This window comes from Natrix helvetica, assembly GCF_964273705.1.
Source record: "Natrix helvetica genome assembly, chromosome: 2".
NCBI classification, from domain to species: Eukaryota; Metazoa; Chordata; class Lepidosauria; order Squamata; family Natricidae; genus Natrix; species Natrix helvetica.
The window spans coordinates 198,464,769-198,486,310 of NC_138552.1; the positions used below are offsets into that span (position 1 = coordinate 198,464,769).

The window sequence follows — 21,542 nt, forward strand, 5'->3', positions numbered from 1 at the left end:
CTAGACGAGCCATTCCGAGTACTTGCAATGGTTCATTGTATCTTTTAGCCTCCAGTCCCTCTCTTATCATTTTGGTTGCTGTTCTCTGCACTCTTTCTAGAGCCGGTGTCAGCAACCTGTGGCTCCAGAGCTGCATGCGGCTCTTTCACTCCTCTGCTGTGGCTTCCTGTCTCCCAGTCTGGTGAGATTTGAACTGACAAATTTCAGTCAGCAGAAGGAACCTGCAGTACTACACTCTAACCACTGCGCCACCACGGCTCATATAAGATCTAATAGGATGGAATCACTAAGTGATTCCAATTAGAATTGTCATCTTAAAGTACGTGTTCAGTCACTGTCTGGAATAATATTTCCTCTGATGTGAGATCAATCTCTTCCTTCCAGGTTTTTTTTAAAGTGTATACTTGGCTACGCTAAGCCTAATGAATGGGGACTAGGCTGTTGTGACTGCCTTTCAAATTGATGGATTGGTTTTTATTCTTACCATAAATGTTTTAGTCATAACTCCTGATTGTATAAGAATATAAAATATTGTTCTCAATTTAAAATTTTGGTTGTAATTTGTAATATATATTGTGGAGTTATATTCTACACAAAGATGGTAGATTTGGAGCGGTCTAGAAACTAGATAAGAGAGAGAGAGAGAGAGAAAAAGAGAGCATGAGAGAATGAGAGAATTGAAAATTTTGCTTGCTACAGATTTGCATTTGTTTATCTGCTGGAAGAGATTGAACAGAATGCCATTGGTATTACTGTATTTTTCGGAGTATAAGAAGCACCAAGATTTTGAAGAGGCAAATTAAAAAAAAGTTTTTGCACTCTGCAGACCTCCCCAAAATGACCCGATTTTTGCAAAAATGGGCCCATTTTTTGTCAAAAAAGAGCATGCATAGCCTTTAGGAGGCTTATAGAGTGCTTCTGGAGGATGGGGGCGTGGGAAAAACGGTCTGTTTTTTGCTCATTTTTGCTCTCCCCAGCCCCAGTTAATATGCACTACCACTTGGAACACTAACTTTTCCCAGGCACATTGTTTTCAGAACATTAGAACATTATGATTTATTTCACTGGTGCAATGAACTTTTTATTTATCAGGCTATGTGATATTTTTTCGCAGTCATCATGGTATTTTTGAAGATACTTACATATTTTCCCATTATCAACGATGTCAGGAAGTTGAATAACGCAAAGCATCCAAAAATAAATCCAACAATTGTACTACTAACTCCTTTCTTTTCTGCCTTAAAAAATCAAATACAAAAACTTAAAAAAGAAAAGCCTGTAGAATGCACAAAATAATTACATAGCTCAAATTTTACAAAATGGCCTAATGGAAATTGGCTTACCACTATACCATAGGAAAAGCACTTCTGACTATTACCGTATATACTTGAGTATAAGCCGAATTTTTCAGCCCACTTTTTGGGCTGAAAAATCCACTTCGGCTTATACTCCAGTGAACAAAAAAAAAAAAAATGTGGCTCTTTAAACATTTTAATGCGGCTCTTCTGTGTGCTGGGCGCCCGCTTCCCTCCCTCCTCTCGGGCTTCGGAGGGAAGCTTCTGCATAACCCCGGCGAGTGACAAGTCTCCCAGGCTGTAATTTGCCGAGCTGTACGCACGCGCCTGTTTTCCACGGCGTGGAGCAGCGGTGAGATTCTGGGTGGCGAGCGATGATTCCGGGGGCCATCAGTGGGGGGGGGCAGGGTCCCCCCTCGCGTTCCTCATCTTCCCAGATGGCCCCTGGAATCATCGCTCGCCGCGCAGAATCTCGCCACTGCTCCATGCCGTGGAAAACAGGCGCGTGCACACAGCTCGGCAAATTAAAGCCTGGGAGACTTGTTGTCACTCGCCTTTGCAGAAGCTTCCCTCCGAAGTGTTCCGAGGGAGGGCTGTAAACTTCCCTCCGAAGTCTTGGGATGTTCTGAGCCCCCCAAGGCAAAACGCCGCTGCCAGGTAGTTAAAAGTACGTCTCTGATTCGTCTCTGTCAGTCTCTCTCTGATTCCTTCTCTCTCTCCCTCTCTCTGTTCCTCTGTCTGTTTGTCTCACTCACACACACACACACCCTTTTAGCAATTTTATTGTTATCTACCTGTATTTTTATTTTTGAAATTTACCGTGAGCTGCTGCATTTCCCAGCCTCGGCTTATACTCGAGTCAGTAACTTTTTCCAGTTTTTTGGGGTAAAATTAGGGGTCTCGGCTTATACTCGAGTCGGCTTATACTCAAGTATATACGGTATATAATATACATGTCTTTTGCCTGATTTGTTTCCTATAATTTGCATTTTTTGTGATATGGTTACGTTTATACACTCCCTTTTAGCTGTAAGTCTTACAGTATTGTGAAAAATGATTGCAAGTATAAAAGTATAAAATAAGAACAGGAAAAAGTGGCATGTTGGCCTAGTGGTAAAGCTGCTCACCTTCTACTCACAAGGTTAAGAGTTCAATCCTAGATAGCGGCAGATGTTTTTCTCTTAGAGCGCAAAGAAAAAATATCTGCTGCAAACTCCACATGGCATCAGGAAAGGCATCTGGCCTGTAAATGCCAGTTCCACTCAGTCGGCCCAGCTTTACCCTGAATTAAGGGACTACAGCAGGCATGTCAAACTTGCAGCCTGCCGGATGGATGCATCAAACACTGGCCATGCCCGCCCCTGTTTTAGCAAAGGGGGAAGAAGTTGCAATACGTCGCATGACAACATGTTATTGCAACTTTGACACCACTGGACTACAGGGTTTTAAAAAGCAAAAAAAAAAAAAGCAACAAGACAAAAAATAAATGCATGAATGCCCGTGGCATTGGAATGGTGGCAAATATTGAAAAGTAGTATGATTTTTTTGCTGCTTTTGGTACCCCATCTCTCTGAGTTCAGTCATTTGTATAATTATTTTTTGTCAGCTTAGGTGAATGTTTAGCAAGTGGTAACAATTTGAGAAAAATCGCACATATATACAAATGTGTGAGTGATTGTAAATCGTACACCAAAAAGAACACTGTTACAGCAAATTGAGGTGATGTAATCATTTGTAATACATATCCACGATTATGCAAGCATTTTCTGAGTATGAATGCGAAGTGAATGTTCTGAATTCCCTTTTAAAACCCAAGCAGCACAATGGTGCTCAGTCCTCAAAGAATGCAAGTATACAACTTTGTAGAAACTGCTTTTAAAAGACTGCTTAAACTCAGTGGAAATCTAATCCAACCAAGAGGCAAGATGTTGGAAGACTTGCACATATTTATTTGGTTTTTTAAAATAGTAAATAGACAAAGAAAAAAGCTACCTAATGATATAATTATTTTAAACTAATTCAAAACTACACCAACTTTTTAAAATGTTGTAACTATTATGTTGCTCCTACATATGTACTAGATTTGAGGAGGGAGACAAAACACTTTTTGTAGCAAATAAAAGTTTACAAAATGTGAGTTTTTATATTTTGTGAACTAAGAACTGATACAAAAGCAAATGAATCTTTGTTATATGCACTGCTGTATCACAGAGGCCATCATTAAAGAACCTTATTGCAGACTTTTGTTTTAAACATATACACCCATTTACCTCCTTTGGAAAAAATGGTCCCAGAATCGAGTAGCAAACCATTGAACTGAAATTGAGGGATGCTGCTGACATCATGATAAATATCTGCTGTCTGCTCAGTCGCTTTGGTTCCTCATTGGCAACCTGCGATCTGTCATTATCTGAGGAGCAAAAATCTCTCTTAGAATAGAAAAAGGAACTCAGCCTTCAAAACTAATAGAAACAAACAAGTTTCTGACACCGATCACCTAGCCCCCCCCAAAAAAAAATGCAGAACCTTGTATTTCAATAGGAGCATGCTTGTTTCATAACTTGTCCCAAATCTATTCATATGACTACAGTTCTGTTATAAAGCTGTAGTGAAAACAAGAACAACAGATTTCTAAAACACACTCACTAGATAGTGCATTCTTGAGCAAGTTTTAGAAATACAGAGATTAATATTCAAAATCTGTATTTCAGTAGGATTAGGAATATGAGAATTCAACTGTACTTTAGCCTCCCCTAATCCAGAGCCCTCCAAATAAATTGGGTTGCAGCTTTTAGAATTCATATGCTAGCTGGAAACTTGAGAAGATTCAATCCAAACAGTTGAAGAAAGACTGATCGAGAAAGACTGATTTTGTTGGTATCAGATTTTTGAAACTAAAATATTTATGTCTTGAAATGCTCCAGACTAAATACTAGGTATGAACTAAGCAATGAGAGAAGAAAAATATCACCAAGATAATATTTATCTTTAATTTAATATTCTAAGTTATTATTTTACATATATACAATGCAACTCAGTGCTTCTTTATTCAGATCAAGTTATAATGTAATATCGATCTTAAGTGTCTTTGTGTCCCTCTTGACTGCTAGTGAATTAATGGACAGGTCCCTGCAGGTTTCTTTACAACACTTTTCAGAAGTGATTTGCATTTTCCTCTTTCCTAACACTGAAAGTGACTAATTCAAAGTAACTTAACTGGTTTCAGCCTAAGGCAGGACTAATCACTTAATGGTTTTCATTATATTTTCATACTCATCTTTCTTTACTTTCTCTGTATTTATTTATATATACATACATATTTAATCTACATGTAATCTAACCTATATGTAATCTAATGAGAGAGAGGGGGGAGAAGGATCTATCTAAATTCCTTCATGGAAGTGTCCCAGATTCTAACCCAATTCCTTTAACCTCTGAACCAAGCTGTCATATACAATATTGTTTTTAATGTCTTCAAGTTAGTCTCAACACCTGGCAACTGCCTGGACTATTGTAGTATCTGTAGATATTTTTTTAAGCATTTGGAAGAAATCTTTGGAAGTGGTTAGCCTTTGCTTTCTTCCTAAGATTTTGTGTCTGAGGCAGGACCTCAAGGAACACTTTCCCAGTTTGTTAAAAAAACAAACAAACCTCAAGCACCCCTAGGTAGTAGACATGACCTTCAAAAATGCAGTTTACAAGGCTAATTTTTGCAAGTATGCCAGTTTGATGTAGTGGTTAAGGCACTAACTTAGAAAACCAGAACACAGTGAATACTAGCCCTGCCTTCTGCACAAAGCCAGCTGGTTGACCTTGGTCCAGTCACTTTGTCAGTCCTGGGAAGGAGGCAATGAAACCTTGTCCCGCCAAGAAAATGGGTAAGCCTTGCCAAGGAAAGTAGCGGACTTGGCAAGAAAACCTAGGCCCTCACCAGGAATCAATACCATTGCATAACCTCTTTCGAAGGATAGAGCGGTTAAAATCCTCTAGCCTTACATACGATCAAACATGTGGAGAGCACAGGGCTGTTTGTAATTCCGGACTGACATTCCTCCGATGAGAGCATTGCGGGGAGGGGAGAAAACTACCCCAGGAATGCCGACAATACCCCCCCCCCCTCACCTGGACTCTCGCCATCCGCGGGATCCATCGCTTGGTAGCTTTCCATAGCCGCGGAGCTCCTGCTGTAAAGCGGCTTGGAAAGGAGCGGAGCCTGAGCCCCCTTGCCTGTCTCCTCGCGGTCGACTCCACCCTCACAGAGTCGATAAAGTTCAGCCGCCGCGGTCAGGAACTTCCTAAGCGTCTGGACCAAGCGATTCCGACTCAGCCGGAAGCCGAAATCTACCCAAGGCTGGGATCCCTCCTTTTAAATTAGCCGCTGAGATCGGAAATTATCTCATACTCACCTGTCAGCAAGCCAGATTTATTACTATGGCGACGTCCCAGGCACGCTTCAGCGCCCTTTTGAAATTAAGGATAAAAGGTCGACTTATGCTCTTCTCTGCCGTCTTATTTATAACAGCCGGTATTGCTTTCTTCCGGATTTTAATTCCCCCCCCCTTTTTTTTCTTTACTTCCCAGTTTGCCTTAAAAATCCCTTGATCTCCCGTCCAAGTATTAAGTGGTTCTGTTTTGCTTGTTGATATCAACCAAAAGGTTAAGTAAATGAGAAAGAAACATATGGAATATCCGAACCTTAATTGTATTCTAGGGGTCATTTGGAAATGCACTTAGTTTTATATATTTACACTGTACTGTAATATGGTTTATGTTAATGTGTTGAACTCAAGCCACGGTGGTCAGTAAGCCATAATTTATGGCATATTAAAGTTATCTAAATCTTTATCTAAAGAGGAGGAGAGAAATGAGTGGAAAGGGGAGAGAGGAGTAGGAGAGAGGAAGGGGAAGTAGAGAAGGGAAGGAGGACAGAGAGAAGAAAGGTGGTAGGGAGGGGGATGAGAGAGGGAGAAGAAAGTGAATGCACAAATATAGTGTATGGAGAGCAGAAGAACCAATAACTGGGTTTTTTTTTTACTTTTTCTTTTGGGGAGTTGATGGTAAGATGAATTGATATAAACATTTAATAATAGAATACGATGTTGGCTATGTAATAGTATGCATACAATTATATGTTATGAAAACGAAAAATAAAAAAAACTTTGTGGAAAAAAAAGTTATCTAAATTCTTCCAAATGCTTTTTAGAGTAAATTATGATTGCTCAAGGTGTTTTGGTGGGGGCCTTGCATTTTAATGGGCATTTTCTGCCATTCATTTTAATAGATGCATTCATGTATGTGAATTTATGGCTTATTTATCTAAATGTAGTTAATAAATTACAACTGATTGAAGTCATAAAGCCTGTTTTACTAGCCTCAACATGCTCATTTAATGTTTTAAGTCAGAAACTAAACTAGCCACTTTCAGTTCAATGTACCAGCCCAAATGTTGGCTATGTTTGCCAGACAGGCTTATGCCTGGTTAACAATTATGACTTATTGAAAATAACCAATCTTCTTGGTTCCTATAGTAAACAGCACAATATTAACTGACCACATGGGTTTGAGTTTGCATAATAGATTAAATGTGATTTGCTAATTTGTGTTTCAGAGAATCATGTATATCCAGCAAATATGTTGATTTATTAGATTCAAATCCTGATTTTCCTGTAGGAGCACAAGATGTCCTAGATCAAACTCCTGGCGTCACAGCGTCTTATGTGATGTGTTGTGACTTTTCCCCCTCTTCACTAAACCGGGCATGGGTGTGGCCAGCGTGCGACGCATCCAGCCTGCGAATTTGACAGCCCTGTCATAAATAGTGCTGCTACCTCCATTTTTCCCAGAATGATCCTGTAGGATAGATAAGAGCTGAGAGGATCCTCCAGCATCAGTTCTGTACTTTAACCAATGTACCATTGGGACATTTCATGTTATCTTCATATGGTGTAGCAAGTTAGCACCCACCCCTCTCCTAGAAAAATGAATTATTCTATAAAATGTTAAAAAGGCAGAATATTATATTTCCCTAGATGAGAAATGGAGAAACATGATTTTTTAGGTAGGAAGCAGACTCACTCTTAATAGCCCGCACCCTCCTCAATAGCCCACAGCAGATGTCCACACGTAAGAGATAGCTAGGTCCATAGGCAAACGCCCTCACCCAAGATCCAACAAAGGTAGGATTAGCCCTCTACCCATCTAGCAACAGAACTCACCACATGGCACCTGGGAAGATTACATCACCCAGCAAGGCTCAACCAAGCTTGGAACACAGACAAACCTGCAAAGTTACCCCTGCATCGCCCCATGGGAGATTGACAACCAATCAGAATACAATCAAATTCAAAAGCCCAAAGAGAAACCTAGATACTTTCAGCATCTCTTCCCTTTTTGCCCAGGATCTCAAACCATGTGATCCTGTCTACCATTAAACCATCTTTCCAAGCAGCCTCCATGTTTCCAGTGTCTTTCTTCCCACTTGGAACTGAACCCAGATGGACATTTCTTCCAACAATGGAAAACAAGGTGCCTAGAATAATCATAACGGTCTCACAAATCATAAACCTGAGAAGAGTCTAAATAGGTTTTAAACAAAATTTGCTCTGTGAAAATATGCATATATTTCTATCTTCAAATCATTTCCATTACCCTATGTTCAACAATAAATAATTATCAATCAGTCACTAACCTTCCCTTTGGGGACTGAGAAGTGATCTTCAAAGTGCCCTAACAGAAGCGAATTGTCTCTAGATCCTTTTCAGTCAGGGTTCCCTCAGGCCTGGTCATGGAATGAAAATGGATTGTTCTGGATGATGAATTGTGTGTGTCAGGACCTGGAAGATAGTAGTGTTCCACTTGTAATCCTGTTACACTGGTATTTTAATACCATGGTATTTTGAGATAATATCCTTCTGAACAATGTAAGAGTGTTACAGAATTTGAGGCACTGTTTTGCAGTAGTTCCATTCGTTCCATGATAGATGGCTCCAGTTTGTTCCAATGGCGCAGTACTTGGTAGGTCACAGCAGGTTGACAAGAAACAAACAAACAAAAAATAAAACTTCTTACCAAAGCTGCTAACTTCCAGACAAAGCCAAAGATACTACTACTACTTCTTTTTTATTTCCTCTTTCACTACTTCCGATGTTGAGGAGAAATTCTGGTTCTTTCTAGCCAAAGGTACACCCAACCAAAATCTCTCTCCGTGTAGTATTCAACCCACCTTTGTCTACTTTCACTGCACTCTGCAAAACTGAAGCTAAAGTTGGTTAAAACTTACTAAAATATTTAGAATGATTGTATCTTTAACTTGTGAATATTTATCTCTCTGCTGTTAAAGTCTGTCAGTCTTCTGTAAATGAGCACCCTCTGGATGAAAAAAAATGTATGTGTTATTTTGAAATTCAGGAAATCAACGTTAGTAAAAATGCCCTCAGCTTCAGAAGTGATGCTAAAATTTTGACTCCTTTACTTTTTAAAATGTTACACATTTGAGCTTTTTTCCAAAACTGCACTGCAGGTTTTCTGCTTTAATGTTGTGTGATGTTTATGTGTGATGCTCAGAAATAAACTAAATGCATTTTTAGCCAATATTTTATACAAATTCCACTAAATGCAATGAATAATCCACAATCCCTATAGAAATGGTAAATCTATCTAAATTTTACCCAAGTGGATTTGCACAGGAATAGCCTTAGAAAATAACACTTTTTTTTTTTTTGCTTTGGTAGGGCAACTTTTGAAATAGGATGCATAGGGCTCTACTACTTCCATTACCATATTACACTGAATGAGTTCTCCATTGAGTTCCAAATTATTACTTCCTCATAAACCTTTTATTGAAACTTTACATGTTTATGTTTACATATTCAGTCGTGCCTCCTAGCAAAAGTCGAAACATAACAACTTCACGTAAAGTTTCACAATTTGCTGCAACTGGTTTGCAGCCTTTTTGCATGATAGCAAACTTTGCAGGTTGCTACCATGCAAAGAAGAGCGCCTCCAGGTGTTAGGTATCAAAAAGTATTGTCTTCCACTTGAGAGGTACCGTATTTTTCCTGGGAAAAATCAGAGCGAAAATCCTGAGATTTTAAATCCAGGACATCGTACGGAGTTCCAGCAACATTCTGTGAACGAGGAACATATACCAAACACTTTGCTTAGTTTAATTTATTCTAAAATTTTGTTAGAAGAGTGTGTTCTGTGTCGCACTCAGTAGTAATTCAAGGAGTACAGCACATTTACTAATTTCAACAACTAGTTTAGAATTAGGAATGGTAGGGCAACAAAATTATCTATTACCGAGTAACGTGATTTTTTTAAAAAAATCAAATGTATTTTTAAAAATAGAAGTATAAGAATATTAAAATAAAATTTGACAGCTATTAGATGTTGACCTGCGTGACGATTTGGTTTTATTTACCTCCAAGCACCATGCACCTATTGGCTAGTCCCCATATGAGGTGAGAGGGGTGAAAGAGAAACACGTCAGAAAGACAATTCAGTTGCACGTGTTTTTTTACGGCGATCTTTAATAAGGCAAGTCAAACAAAAAGTTCATTTTCCAAAAAAACAAACCAACCCCGATCCAAAGTAACAGAAATGTACCTTGTCCTTGATAATTTATACCAGGGGTGTCCAAACTTGGGAACTTTAAGTCTTAAAATTCTCAAGTTTGGACACCCCTGATTTATACATTAAGCAAGTACCCATTTCCTTTACACTCATCCACTGCTTCTATCGTCCAATCAAAACTCCTGAAAAGAAGCCTCCCTCGCGCCTATCTGGTGCTGTGCTGGCCGGAGGGATATACTTCCGGCACTTAGCATAGACACCTAATTGGCAAAGCTCTCATGGCTTCACAGATTCCCGCCGCCCGAATAGGCGACCTTCCTCTTCTATGTAGGATGGCGCCTAGTAGTTCTGTTTAACCTTTGAAATCCCTACAAGTTCCCGCCCCTCCAACCTTTCCCGTTCGTGTGCCACAAAACAGGCAATAGAACCAGACACCTATTTTCAGAAACGGGGCTTGGGTCCTTGCGGGGGTTTAAATAGGAGCCCGGAGGCTCCACCTCTTCCTTTTCATCGGCGACTCGTGGAATTTGTAAGGTGAGCGCGCGCCTTGCTAGGCCTGTAGTGTAGTATAGTTTAGTTTAGTTTTTTTTTTTTTAAAGGTTATTCGTTTCTTTTCTCTCTGCGGGACGGGGGGGGGAGAGGGGGGGAAAAGGCGGGAGGAGAAGCCACAGGGGAGTGCGTGGTTCCCAAGGTTTAACGGGGATTTTTGTCTTGTTCTCAGGAACTCCGGGTGGGAGCATTTACCACCAGCCATGACCGAGGAAGGGTAAGTGTGCGCGAGGCGGAGATGCTTAGAACGGGGTCCACGAGGCCACTGGGAGGGCCGGGCGCGTGCTTCCTTGTCCTCGGCATATGCATAGAGCGCTGGGTACTGTCCGCTTCCTTGCTTGCTTTGCTCCACGTGGTGGGGCCTAGTGCTCCCCCCTCCAAGAGTTATTAAAATAATATTCTCTTCTGATTTTTGCTCGTCAGCGAATTCTGTAATCGCAGAATATGTGTGTGTGTGTATGTATGGTATATATATAAATATATATATGTATATATATATATTTGAAAGTGCACCCCCCCCACCACCACAATACAACTCACAGTGAAGACAAAAAACAAAAAATATCCCTAACCCAATCATCGTATTAACAAGCACCCACTCCCATTACATCAGCGTGAACATGTTACATGGTTCTGCAAGTCCATTGTACTACTTAGCTATGTTATTTCGCATTCAGGAGTCAGAGTATACACACCAACCTGATTGTCAAAAATATGATTTCTGTAACAGTTGTCAAAGTCCGGAATCCCCTACCTGATTCAGTTGTCTCAACTACAAATTTTCACAGTTTCAGTCACAAATTGACTTCATACTTTGGTCAGTTAGATGGGGGGCGTTCATAAGTGCACGAGCTCCTATTTTGCTAAATAGGAGTTAGTGCACTTATGGAGTTTGCTAAACTCCTAACATGCCTATTCTCCCTGTCATTGTATTTTTATTCTTTTATTCTCATTTTTTGTTTGACAAGTTCCAATAAATAAATATTCAGCCATTTCATGTTATAATGTGTGCCAGTGTGTTCACAGGAGAGAGTGATAATAAAGGTTATTATCATAAAGGTTATAATGATAAAGGTTATCTCTATACATTTATATTTATATAAATGGTACAAACATATTCATAAATTTATCATGTACATATATTTATATTTACATGATCTATCTATGCAGTGTTCCTGCAACTATTAATAATTGTGGCAGAATTGATTTTATTTGCTGTGAGGTTAAAAACTGGATGTGAGATTTTATCGCTAGTGAGCAAAATAAAATAATAAAGTGGCTTCAGATGGTTTTTACGCAGAGATGGGGTGAGTTATTTAAATTCTGCCTTGAACACCTAAAATCTTGAGGCATTGATGGAAACGTTTTCATCACTTTTCTATAGAGTTGGGCAGGAGGGGTTATGTATCATTAAGGTGAAATAAACACTGTATAGGAAAGATTTTCAGTAACCGCTGCCAAATTCAGAGCAGCATTGAGGGAAAAAATAGCATAGTTTCAAGTAATTAAATCAGTTTCTTCTACTTTGCTTTGAAATGCCAGTCTGTTTGGTTTTTTTAGAGTTTTATCCTACCATTTTTTTAACATATGCAGCTCAGAGTGATGAACATACCAATGCTCTATTTTCCCCACAACAACCTATGAGGTGAGATGGGCTAAGTACAGTCGTTCTGGCCCAAGTCACCTACCTGGTTGTTCATGCCCAAGGCAGAACTGCAACACAGTCTTCTGTTTCTAGGCTTATACCTTAACAGGTGAACCAAACTGGCTCTCAAAAAAAAAGGACACAATAGGTTTTTTATTAAACTTTTGTGCCTTTTACTTCAGCACCGTCCTACGTCAGGTGATGGTTTTTTTACATATATTCACTAGCTACCTGCTTGTTGGAATGCATATTTTACAGGCTTAGTTTTGTGTTCTGATGGCTAGAAGTGGCATAGACCTGTGTTTTGTGTCCAGACGCTTGTCTAAATCACTAATGTTTCTCCAAAGTATGAAATTATTTTTCCCCTAATTTCTAACTTGTTAAGAACTTTCAATTTTCCTCTGTACTCATAATTCATATCTGTTTTGAACTTCTGCATCCTTTTCATTGTTCAGACCTTTTGCATCCTTGTGCTTCAGGTTACCATTAGAATTGCAATCAAAATTTTAAGGAGTTTCTAAGTTACATGTGTTAGCTTGCTTATTTTCATACTTTGTTACACAGCATAACTGCTGGAGGCATAATGGATGTCAACACCGCCCTTCAAGAAGTGCTCAAAACAGCACTTATCCATGATGGATTAGCTCGTGGAATTCGTGAAGCTGCCAAAGCCTTGGACAAGTAAGTGATTAGGCTTTCTCCAAATGAAGGTGGGATTGTGCAATCTATTTGGTTTTGTATGAGATTCATGTTTGCATACTACTTTAGGGGAATCATAAGATATTTAAGGACATACATATTCTAAATGTTAAAGTATATTGTGCCAATAGTTCTGTTATCACTGTGCGGTGAAATTAAATGTGGGACTTAAATTGCAAATTTCCTTCCTTACACTGCAAGGTAATTGCTGACATGTTTGACCCAAATGTGTTGTTAGTGATTAGTGTAAAGTATGTTATGATACATCAATTCCAAGTTTAATTCAGTTTCAGTTGGGTTCAATCTTGCATTCCTGGTGTGGGACAAATTGGTGAAGGTCTTACTTTCCTTTCCTTTGCTGTGTTTTCATTTCTTTCAAAATATCCTGAAAGATGCCCCAGAATGAAATTTAGGGATCTTTGGCAGTTATATTGGAAAGGGGAACAAAACATGCTGCTGTTACTGCTTCCTCCAGCAGTACAGATAGTTCTCAACTTATGACTACAATTGAGCCCAACATTTCTGCTAAGTGAAAAATGTGTTAAGTGAGTGTTGTCCCAATTTATGACATTTCTTGCTGCGGTTAAGTGCATCAATAATGTTAAGTTAGTAACATGGTTGTTAAGTGAATCTGGCTTCCCCATTAATTTTGCTTGTCAGCAGGTCACAGAAGGTGATCACATGACCCCAGAACACTGCAAGCATGTTCTGCACTGCAAGTGTGAATCAGATTCCAAACATTTAAATTGTGATCACATGATCATGGGGATGTTGCAATGGTCATAGGTCACTTTTGTCAATCCCATTGTAAATTAATGGTAACTAAGTGAACTTAGTCGGACTACCTGTATTACATACCGGATCCTAAAAACGTGTAATTGTTTGAGCCCAGTTTGGATGGTGCTTGAAGAGGGTGTGTAATGTAGAGAAGCTATATCTTCCAGGCTTTCTAGTCACTTCTCTCCGAAAAATACTGTGTTCAGTAACAAGCTGCAATAATAACACCCCATCAGCATTTTCCCTAGCACCGTGATGGCGAACCTATGGCACGCATGCCACAAGTGGCACGCGGAGCCATTTGTCAGGGCACGCGAGGCGCTGCTCTGTCAGCGGCCAGTGCGCATGCGTGCGCTGGCCAGCTGAGTTCACCTTTTTAAAAGCTATTTTTCGCCTTCCCCAGGCTCCAGAGGTTTTATAGGAGCCTGGGGAGGGCGAAAAGAGCCTCCCCGCCCCCCCCCCCCCCCCAAGGCTTCAGGGACCGTCCCTGAAGCCTTTGGAATGCTTAAAACCACCCTCCGAGCAAACCGGAAGTGACTTCCGGGTTGCTCGGAGGGTCGTTTTAAGCGTTCCGAAGGCTTCAGGGACCCTCCGAGGCTTCCCTGATGCCTTCGGAGCGTTTAAAACGAGCCTCCGAGCAACCCGGAAGTCACTTCCGGTTTGCTCGGAGGGTGGTTTTAAGCGCTCCGAAGGCTTCAGGGAAGCCTCCGGACGGTCCCTGAAGTCTCCGGAGGGCCTCCGGGGGGTTGGGGGAGGCTCTTTTCGCCCTCCCCAGGCTCCTATAAAGCCCCTGGAGCCTGGGGAGGGCAAAAAAAACATGTAAAAATGGGGGGGTGTCGCGCATTGTGCGTGCATGCGCACTGGGGGTGTCGCGCGTTGCATTATGGGTGCGGCACGCCTGCACTCGACCCTCCTGCGCTCCCCCCACTTGTGGCACGCGAGCCAAAAAAGGTTCGCCATCACTGCCCTAGCATGAAATGCATTTTTTCTGGGACCATGTAACACTATTTTAAGGCTCTGCAGGCCCATTATATGTATACATTGGTCACTTTCAGTAGTCTGTGCATGGATTAAAGCACACATGCTTTATATGTGCACTAAACTAGAGCGTATGTTTGGTCTCTGGACAGAGACAGCACATGACTTGATCCAGAGAGGGATAAAGGGGAAAGGAGAGCCAGTAGTATGTGATGATGTTGAGGTAAAGTAGGTCCATTGGATGGCTACACGGAAGTGATGATAGAAAGATAAAACTGGCCATCAGATAAATTAATTAAATGTAGTTGGGAAGGTGGGATAATAGCCGGGTAGGCTGAGCTGGTATAGTTTAATTGTGGGATGCGTTTCAGATTTCAGCCAGAGGGCAAAGATGATGTTCTGTCATACTAATTTTAGAAAGTGGCCAGGTGAGCAGCAAATGGTATATTAGATTCAAAGATAAGAACTACAGTGTTTGAATGATGACTTCATGAAAGTCGGATACCCCTTCACTCTTTTTATGAGTGACAATGATAGTCTGACAAACCTGTAGATAGGAGTTTATTTGGTGAGTTAACAAGCCAGAAACAGCATAAACCTAAAGGTCATTCTTTGAATGACTAAATGGTTATGCTAGATTTACCCACTTCTGAGTGGTAAACGGATGGATTTTGTTAAAAAAAATAACTTAAAATGGAATAGATGAATGATAACTGGTTTTATCATTGATTAAGATATTATTTTCATTAAGATAATTACTTTTAGTCAGTTACTTAGTATTAAAAATTTCTCTGTGAATTAAACATATAAAGCTTCACAGAAACATTTTAGCTCTACTAAAGCTCCTTTTCATCTTTCTATACCACCTTCCCAAATCTATTTCTGTAGCACAACTAAGAAATGATTGAAAATTATGACTTGGACTTTGTGGGTATAATCCCCCCAGTCTTCATATTTTACACCTTACAAATCACAATATAATCCAAACAGCTATGTTAAGGAAACAGATTATTTTACCAATTTTATTTGATAATTTTTCCATTTTAGACGTCAAGCCCATCTTTGCGTTCTTGCATCCAATTGTGATGAACCTATGTATGTAAAGCTGGTTGAAGCTCTTTGTGCTGAACATCAAATCAATCTGATAAAGGTAACACCTCTTTTACTTAAAATTGGTAATGTGAGACGATCAAGTAGTTTATAGTAAAAGTATGCAACTGTTTAGGATTTCTTGATTAAAACAAGTTAGTAATGCTGTACCGTGATGATAACTTGGCTCCCTCTACTGAGAATTGTGAGGAAAACAACCACAAATTGTTACCCTTTTGGTCTGAGTGTACAGCTGCTGTTGATTCTGTCTTTATTACACTGTATTGTTAGCACTTCTAACAAAATGCAAATCTCTCTTGACAGGTTGATGATAACAAGAAGCTTGGTGAGTGGGTAGGTCTCTGCAAGATCGACAGAGAAGGAAAACCTCGTAAAGTTGTGGGCTGCAGTTGTGTGGTAGTTAAAGTAAGATAACATGTTCTTTTTATTTTAGATGATTTGCGTTTATTCAATTGTATACTTGTACGGGCTCCTTAAAATTGCAAGTACTACATATCCTTTGAGTACTACACTTAAAGTACAGGTAGTTCTTGCTTAATGACTGGTCATTTAGTGACTGCTCAAAGTTATGGACCTCCCCAAAGGTATTTAGGATTCAGTTCCAGAGTTCTGGCAACCAGTTACATCCCATCGGTCATGTGGTTTAGGTTTATTTGGATTTATATGCCGCCCTTCTCCAAAGGACTCAGGGCGGCGTACAACATTAAAAACACACATCACAAAAGTTAAAAAAAAGATTAAACCCAATTCTAAAAAGACCAAACCGATTTTTTTTTTAAAAAAAAAGAAACAGTACATTTAAAATAAATTAAAATTAACATTAACAGGCCAGGCCGGCTTGCTGGAAAAGCCAACTTTTTAGGGCGCGTCGGAAGGACCGGAGGTCAGGGATTATGCGGAGCTCCGGGGGCAGCTCATTCCAGAGGGAAGGCGCTCCCACAGAGAAGGCTCTCCCCCTGGGGGTCACCAGCCGTGATTGGTGATTGAACAATGTGATTGAATTTTGGGCATGTGACAAGCAGCTTACATTTAAAGCTGTTCGTAGCAGTCAAACAGCTTTAATAGGACTGTCATAGGACTGTAATTGGGTATTTTTTGCCAGTTTCTGGCAAAAAAGCACCCATTGAATAGGTTCATTTTAACGACCATGACCAAAAAAAGTGTAAAATCAAGCACAGTCACACGGTGCCCCAATTAATGAGTGCTAGTTCCTAAAACTAATTCCTAACTCAATTGCGGTCATAAGTTGAAGGCTACTTTTATTTCTGCCACATAGAAGTTGTTCTGTTGCTCATAAATAGTAGGGGAAAAATGGAAAATCGCTTTTTTAGGAAATGTTAGTCTATATAACAAGACAACAAGTGTGGCAGAGAAATAAGGGACAGTTTTCTAATGTTCTATTGCCATTGCAATTCTTCTAAATTACCACAGTTGCTTAGTACGCCAAGGAGTTGCCAGTAAGACAAAATCTGCTTAACTTACAAATGTTCTGCAGAAGATCATTGCTGGCAATAATAATGCCAGAGCACGAGCCTTGAAGACTTTGTAGTCATTGAGGTCCCAGCAACGGCCACATTGATATCTTATGGAAGGATTTTTCTTTTATCCTAAAGCAGTGTTTCTCAACCTTGGCAACTTGAAGATGTCCGGACTGTTCGTAGCAGTCAAACAGCTGGCTGGGGAATTCTGGGAGTTGAAGTCCAGACATCTTCAAGTTGCCAAGATTGAGAAACACTGCCCTAAAGAATATGGTTAACAACTGTTAACCTAAATTGCCTTTTTTTCTTGATTCTGCAATTATAATAGATCACTAAATACTACTAGGGACATTATGTAATTGTTTAAATCAATAATTTACTGGAATACTAACATACTGTTTTGTTGCAGGACTATGGCAAAGAATCTCAGGCCAAAGATGTCATTGAAGAATACTTCAAGTGCAAGAAATGAACAAATAAAATACATTTGAGCTGACAGTATTTGTATTTTGCTGGTTTATGATGAGCCTTTCAATTATTTATATAAGTTTATGACAGACCTACAAAGACTGAGCGATGAACAATGAAGAAAAAACACATGGTACAATGAAATATAAAATTGAATCAGTGATACAACTATATAGTCACATGGCGATCTACAATTGCCTTACAAGTCAAAAGTTTTTTGAAATACAGGTAGACCTTGCTTACCAACCACTTGCAGTGTCTGAAGCTGCAACAGCGTGAACGAATAATATTTAAAAGGCTGGTCCTTGAATTCCTGGCCATTGCGGTGTCGCTGTGCTCACATGATTTGTGCTCCAAGCTCTTGCAACTGGCTTGCAGTTAACGGTTGCAGAATGGTACTGTCACATGATCACCATTTGTGACCTTCCTGTTGGCTTCCCAAAAGCAAATTCAGATTTCAGAAAATGAATATGGCTGCCCAACTCGCTCTCGGTGACCCCAGGCGGCTTATTCCTGAAGGGCTGTTTACATGCTGAGCTGACCTGAAGTTTTATTTTTACACAACAGTTGTAGCCTGCCATGGTTAAGCAAACTTAATTTTCCAGGGGTCGCAACTGAATACAATAGTTAAGAATATCTCAAATGGACTCAGCTACAGAGAAGTCCCATGATAATCACTGATGAGTGATCCTCAATTGCTCAGCCAAAGTAGCAATTTTTGTGCTGAATTGGAGTTACTTGAATTTGAACTCCATATTTTGTTAATATTTTATTTAAAATTACAAATTTGGAAGTGGTGCAAACCACACAATGAACTATAGAACTAAGGTTTATTTTTGAGTTTTTGCATCTTTCCTGTATTTCTTGGCATGAATTCTGTATAGAAGATTCAATTCCATAAAAAGAATCCTTTTGATTAAAGAGATTTTTGTACAGAAACTAGGTTTGAAAAACATTTTTGGCCCTAGAGAGCAGGCACTCAATATCTGAAATTCTATGGAAATTAAGTTCTATGGAAATTAAATGAAATAAGGGTGATGCTGCTGTTATGGGTATTTGGCCTGATGCCGAAGAATTTTGAGGTAAATAATATTCAGTTGGAAAACTAATATGAAACGGGTCATTTGTATAAAACCAAGTTTGTGATATGCAATAAATGACCACATAAAGAAGGGTAACGTGAAATTGGAGCTGCTCAAAAGATATTCAAAAGTGTATTGTGAATGAAACACCATCATTTCCCCCATTAAGGATAGTTGCTTCAGGGATTTCCCATTCTCATGCATGCACAATATTATATTTATAAATTTAATATTAAATGTGTATAGACACCCAACTCAGATGATTGTGTGGCTTACATTATAGACAGACAAATCCTTGTTTTGTGAATTTCCCGGGCAATCCTTTTCACAGCCTTAAAAATTGCAAGCTGTTGATTAATGGCAACATTTGCATTAACCATAAGAACTTGCATTTTGTTTTGAAAAGTTTATATTGTTCAGAAAGCACATGCCTGATGTGATGGTGTAATTAGATTTTTTTTAATTGGTAATAAATCAGGAAGCAGTTAAGCAGATTCATAACCTCCACAACTTTCTGAACTATAAGGAGAAAGGACTCTATAAACTTCAAACCATCACAGGAAATAGTATAATTCAATAGCATCTCTAGACACTGTTAGCTTTGGACTACCTAAGGGTTCACTGATGTATCCTGTTTGACCAAGTTTTAAGATTAAGCTTGATGCAGGACATAACAGTCACTTGTTTTGATTCAAGCTTTTACAATTTGTTTTTAAACTCTTAAAATGTATTCCTCAATTTTAAACAGGTTGGGAAAAAATTGTTTATTCACTAAGCATGTTTACAATTTGGCGAAGTGGGTTACAAGAACCTGTTCAGAATAGCTGGCAAGTTGACAAAAGATTGCTTGATACTGGAGAAAATAGAGTTCTGTCTGTGTTGTGGTTTTATGGTTGCCTTGAAAATGGGCTGATTCTGGCAATGTGGTACCGCAATAGTATTTTACTACACTAGCCTATTATTACCTCCTGGCTAAATTTATGAGTCTTAAATTGATTGTAGGAATTAAACGGGCCAGATTGTGAGGAATTTGAAAAAAATTAGAGGCAATTCAGACATAACAGATAAGAAAGATTAGTAACTTCATAAGGGGCTTTATAGTCTGGAAAAACTTTAGAATTGAAACCATTCATAGAGAATCTACCTTCAGGAACTAATAAAAGGGGTGGTGGAGGTGTGTATTAACATTTTCCAGGATTCTTTATCTTACCTAATATTTTCATTAAAACTTAGTGAAATTTCTAATCATTAATCATGTAGTATGGGGCTTGACATCAGTGACATCGATTTTTTTTGGCTTCGTTCCCTCTCTGCTGTTACAATTTTACATTGTTCCAGAGTACCAAGGAAATGTTGGATTAAAACTAACCAGCATAGTGGTTGATACGTGTGGTTGCAAGAGAAACCTAAACCATACAGTGTAAAACAGTTCAATGCTTTTTCTGTAGACTTCCCTACAGCAATACAATAATGTTGAATCATTAGTAATACTCTTAAAATGAATATGCTTTAATAAATTGAGGATTACAGTTACAAAACATTCTATCTGACCATGAAATATGCCTGAGCAAAACTTCCCAATTATATCAGATTGTCCCTTTTAGATCTGATAGAGAAGGTAGTTACCATTTGTCAGGGACTGAAATTTGGGGGAGGCGGACCTTCTTAGCAGTGGCACTTACCTTGTGGGACATTCTCCTGGTGCCCCCCACCCTGGGTTATGCTGGTTCCACCCCTATTGATGTTCAGTAACTCCCTCAAGACGTGGTTATGTGTCACCAGAGCTAGGGAATCTATAAAACAGATTGCATCTATTTTGAGATTGTAATAATATTTAACTTTTAACACTGACTTCATGTAGTTATACGACTGTTTTTGTATATGCACTTTTTTGTTGGATTTTTTAAAAAATTGAACTGCCCAGGGTCACCTTCAATCCATATAAATTTGATTTAAGAAAAATCAATACAATTTTGTTGTTTTGAGCTGTTTGTGGAACCGATAGTTTTAATTTAAATAAAGGCTTCATACTTTCTGCAAAGGGGGGCGGTGGCTCAGCGGCTAAGATGTTGAGCTTGTCGATCAGAAAGGTTGGCAGTTCGAATCCCTAGTGCTGCATAATGGAGTGAGCTCTCGTTACTTGTCCCAGCTTCTGCCAACCTAGAAGTTCGAAAGCATGTAAAAATGCAAGTAGAAAAATAGGAACCACCTTTGCTGGGAAGGTAACTGTTCCGCGCGCCTTCAGCGTTTAGTCATGCTGCCACATGACCATAGAGGCGTCTTCGGACAACGCTGGCTCTTCGGCTTTGAAACGGAGATGAGCACTGCCCCCTAGAATCAGGAATGAATAGCACATATGTGCAAGGGGAACCTTTTCCTTTTTACACTTTCTATTGGATAAGATAACAGCATTCCTGTCTAAACAGGATGTTGAACTATTTTGAGGACTTCCTTCAATTCCATAGCTCCCTGTTGTGTTATCAGACACACTTCCATGTGTGCCTGGAATGCAATACAGAAACGATATGAGATATGATGTGCCTAAAGCACATAGGTTTGTGTTGTTGAGAGAATAGGGATGTTAGATACAATGAAGTCTAGCAGGCTGCATGATAAAACTACACACAAGGGGACTTTGTAGACTTTTCAGATGTCACTATTTTACAATTTTTGTATACCTTGAACAGAAATAGCATTGCTTGGGGAACTATTTCCGGTAAATGTCCAGTCAGCCTTTTTAATGCGTTCTGTTTTATTTACATACTTCTATAATAGATGCCATAAAAAGAAATCACCAAGGCACTTGAGAAAGGAAGATTTGGGGGGATTGGGGGGAGATGAAAAAGTGAAACAGCAGGTGGCAGCATTGATATAGGTCTGCAGCAGT

General features: G+C 39.4%; 2 protein-coding genes across 2 annotated transcripts in view; one reads left to right on the top strand and one right to left on the bottom strand.

The window, feature by feature from the left end:
- SLC18B1 (solute carrier family 18 member B1) overlaps positions 1-5,646 on the bottom strand; it is a 35,976-nt gene extending 30,330 nt beyond the window's left edge. Inside the window, exons 1-3 of the mRNA XM_081942342.1 lie at positions 5,418-5,646; positions 3,566-3,705; positions 1,143-1,238 (exon numbers count right to left, since the gene is read on the bottom strand). Of these exons, the coding sequence (XP_081798468.1) occupies positions 1,143-1,238; positions 3,566-3,705; positions 5,418-5,463 (282 nt within the window). The 5' untranslated portion in view covers positions 5,464-5,646. The remainder of the gene's footprint in view (positions 1-1,142; positions 1,239-3,565; positions 3,706-5,417) is intronic.
- Positions 5,647-10,302: 4,656 nt separating this feature from the next.
- On the top strand, positions 10,303-17,603 carry RPS12 (ribosomal protein S12). Its single transcript, XM_081944268.1, has 6 exons — positions 10,303-10,403; positions 10,591-10,635; positions 12,628-12,744; positions 15,565-15,667; positions 15,931-16,032; positions 17,515-17,603. Exons 2-6 carry the CDS (start codon positions 10,622-10,624, stop codon positions 17,575-17,577), a joined length of 399 nt encoding a protein of 132 aa, XP_081800394.1. The 5' UTR covers positions 10,303-10,403; positions 10,591-10,621; the 3' UTR covers positions 17,578-17,603.
- Positions 17,604-21,542: the final 3,939 nt, after the last annotated feature.

Bases quoted from the DNA above. Each gene is read 5' to 3' on its own strand.
- RPS12 (XM_081944268.1), top strand. The intron at 12,745-15,564 runs GTAAGTGATTAG...TTTCCATTTTAG, and splicing joins GCTGCCAAAGCCTTGGACAA to ACGTCAAGCCCATCTTTGCG. The intron at 16,033-17,514 runs GTAAGATAACAT...GTTTTGTTGCAG, and splicing joins GCAGTTGTGTGGTAGTTAAA to GACTATGGCAAAGAATCTCA.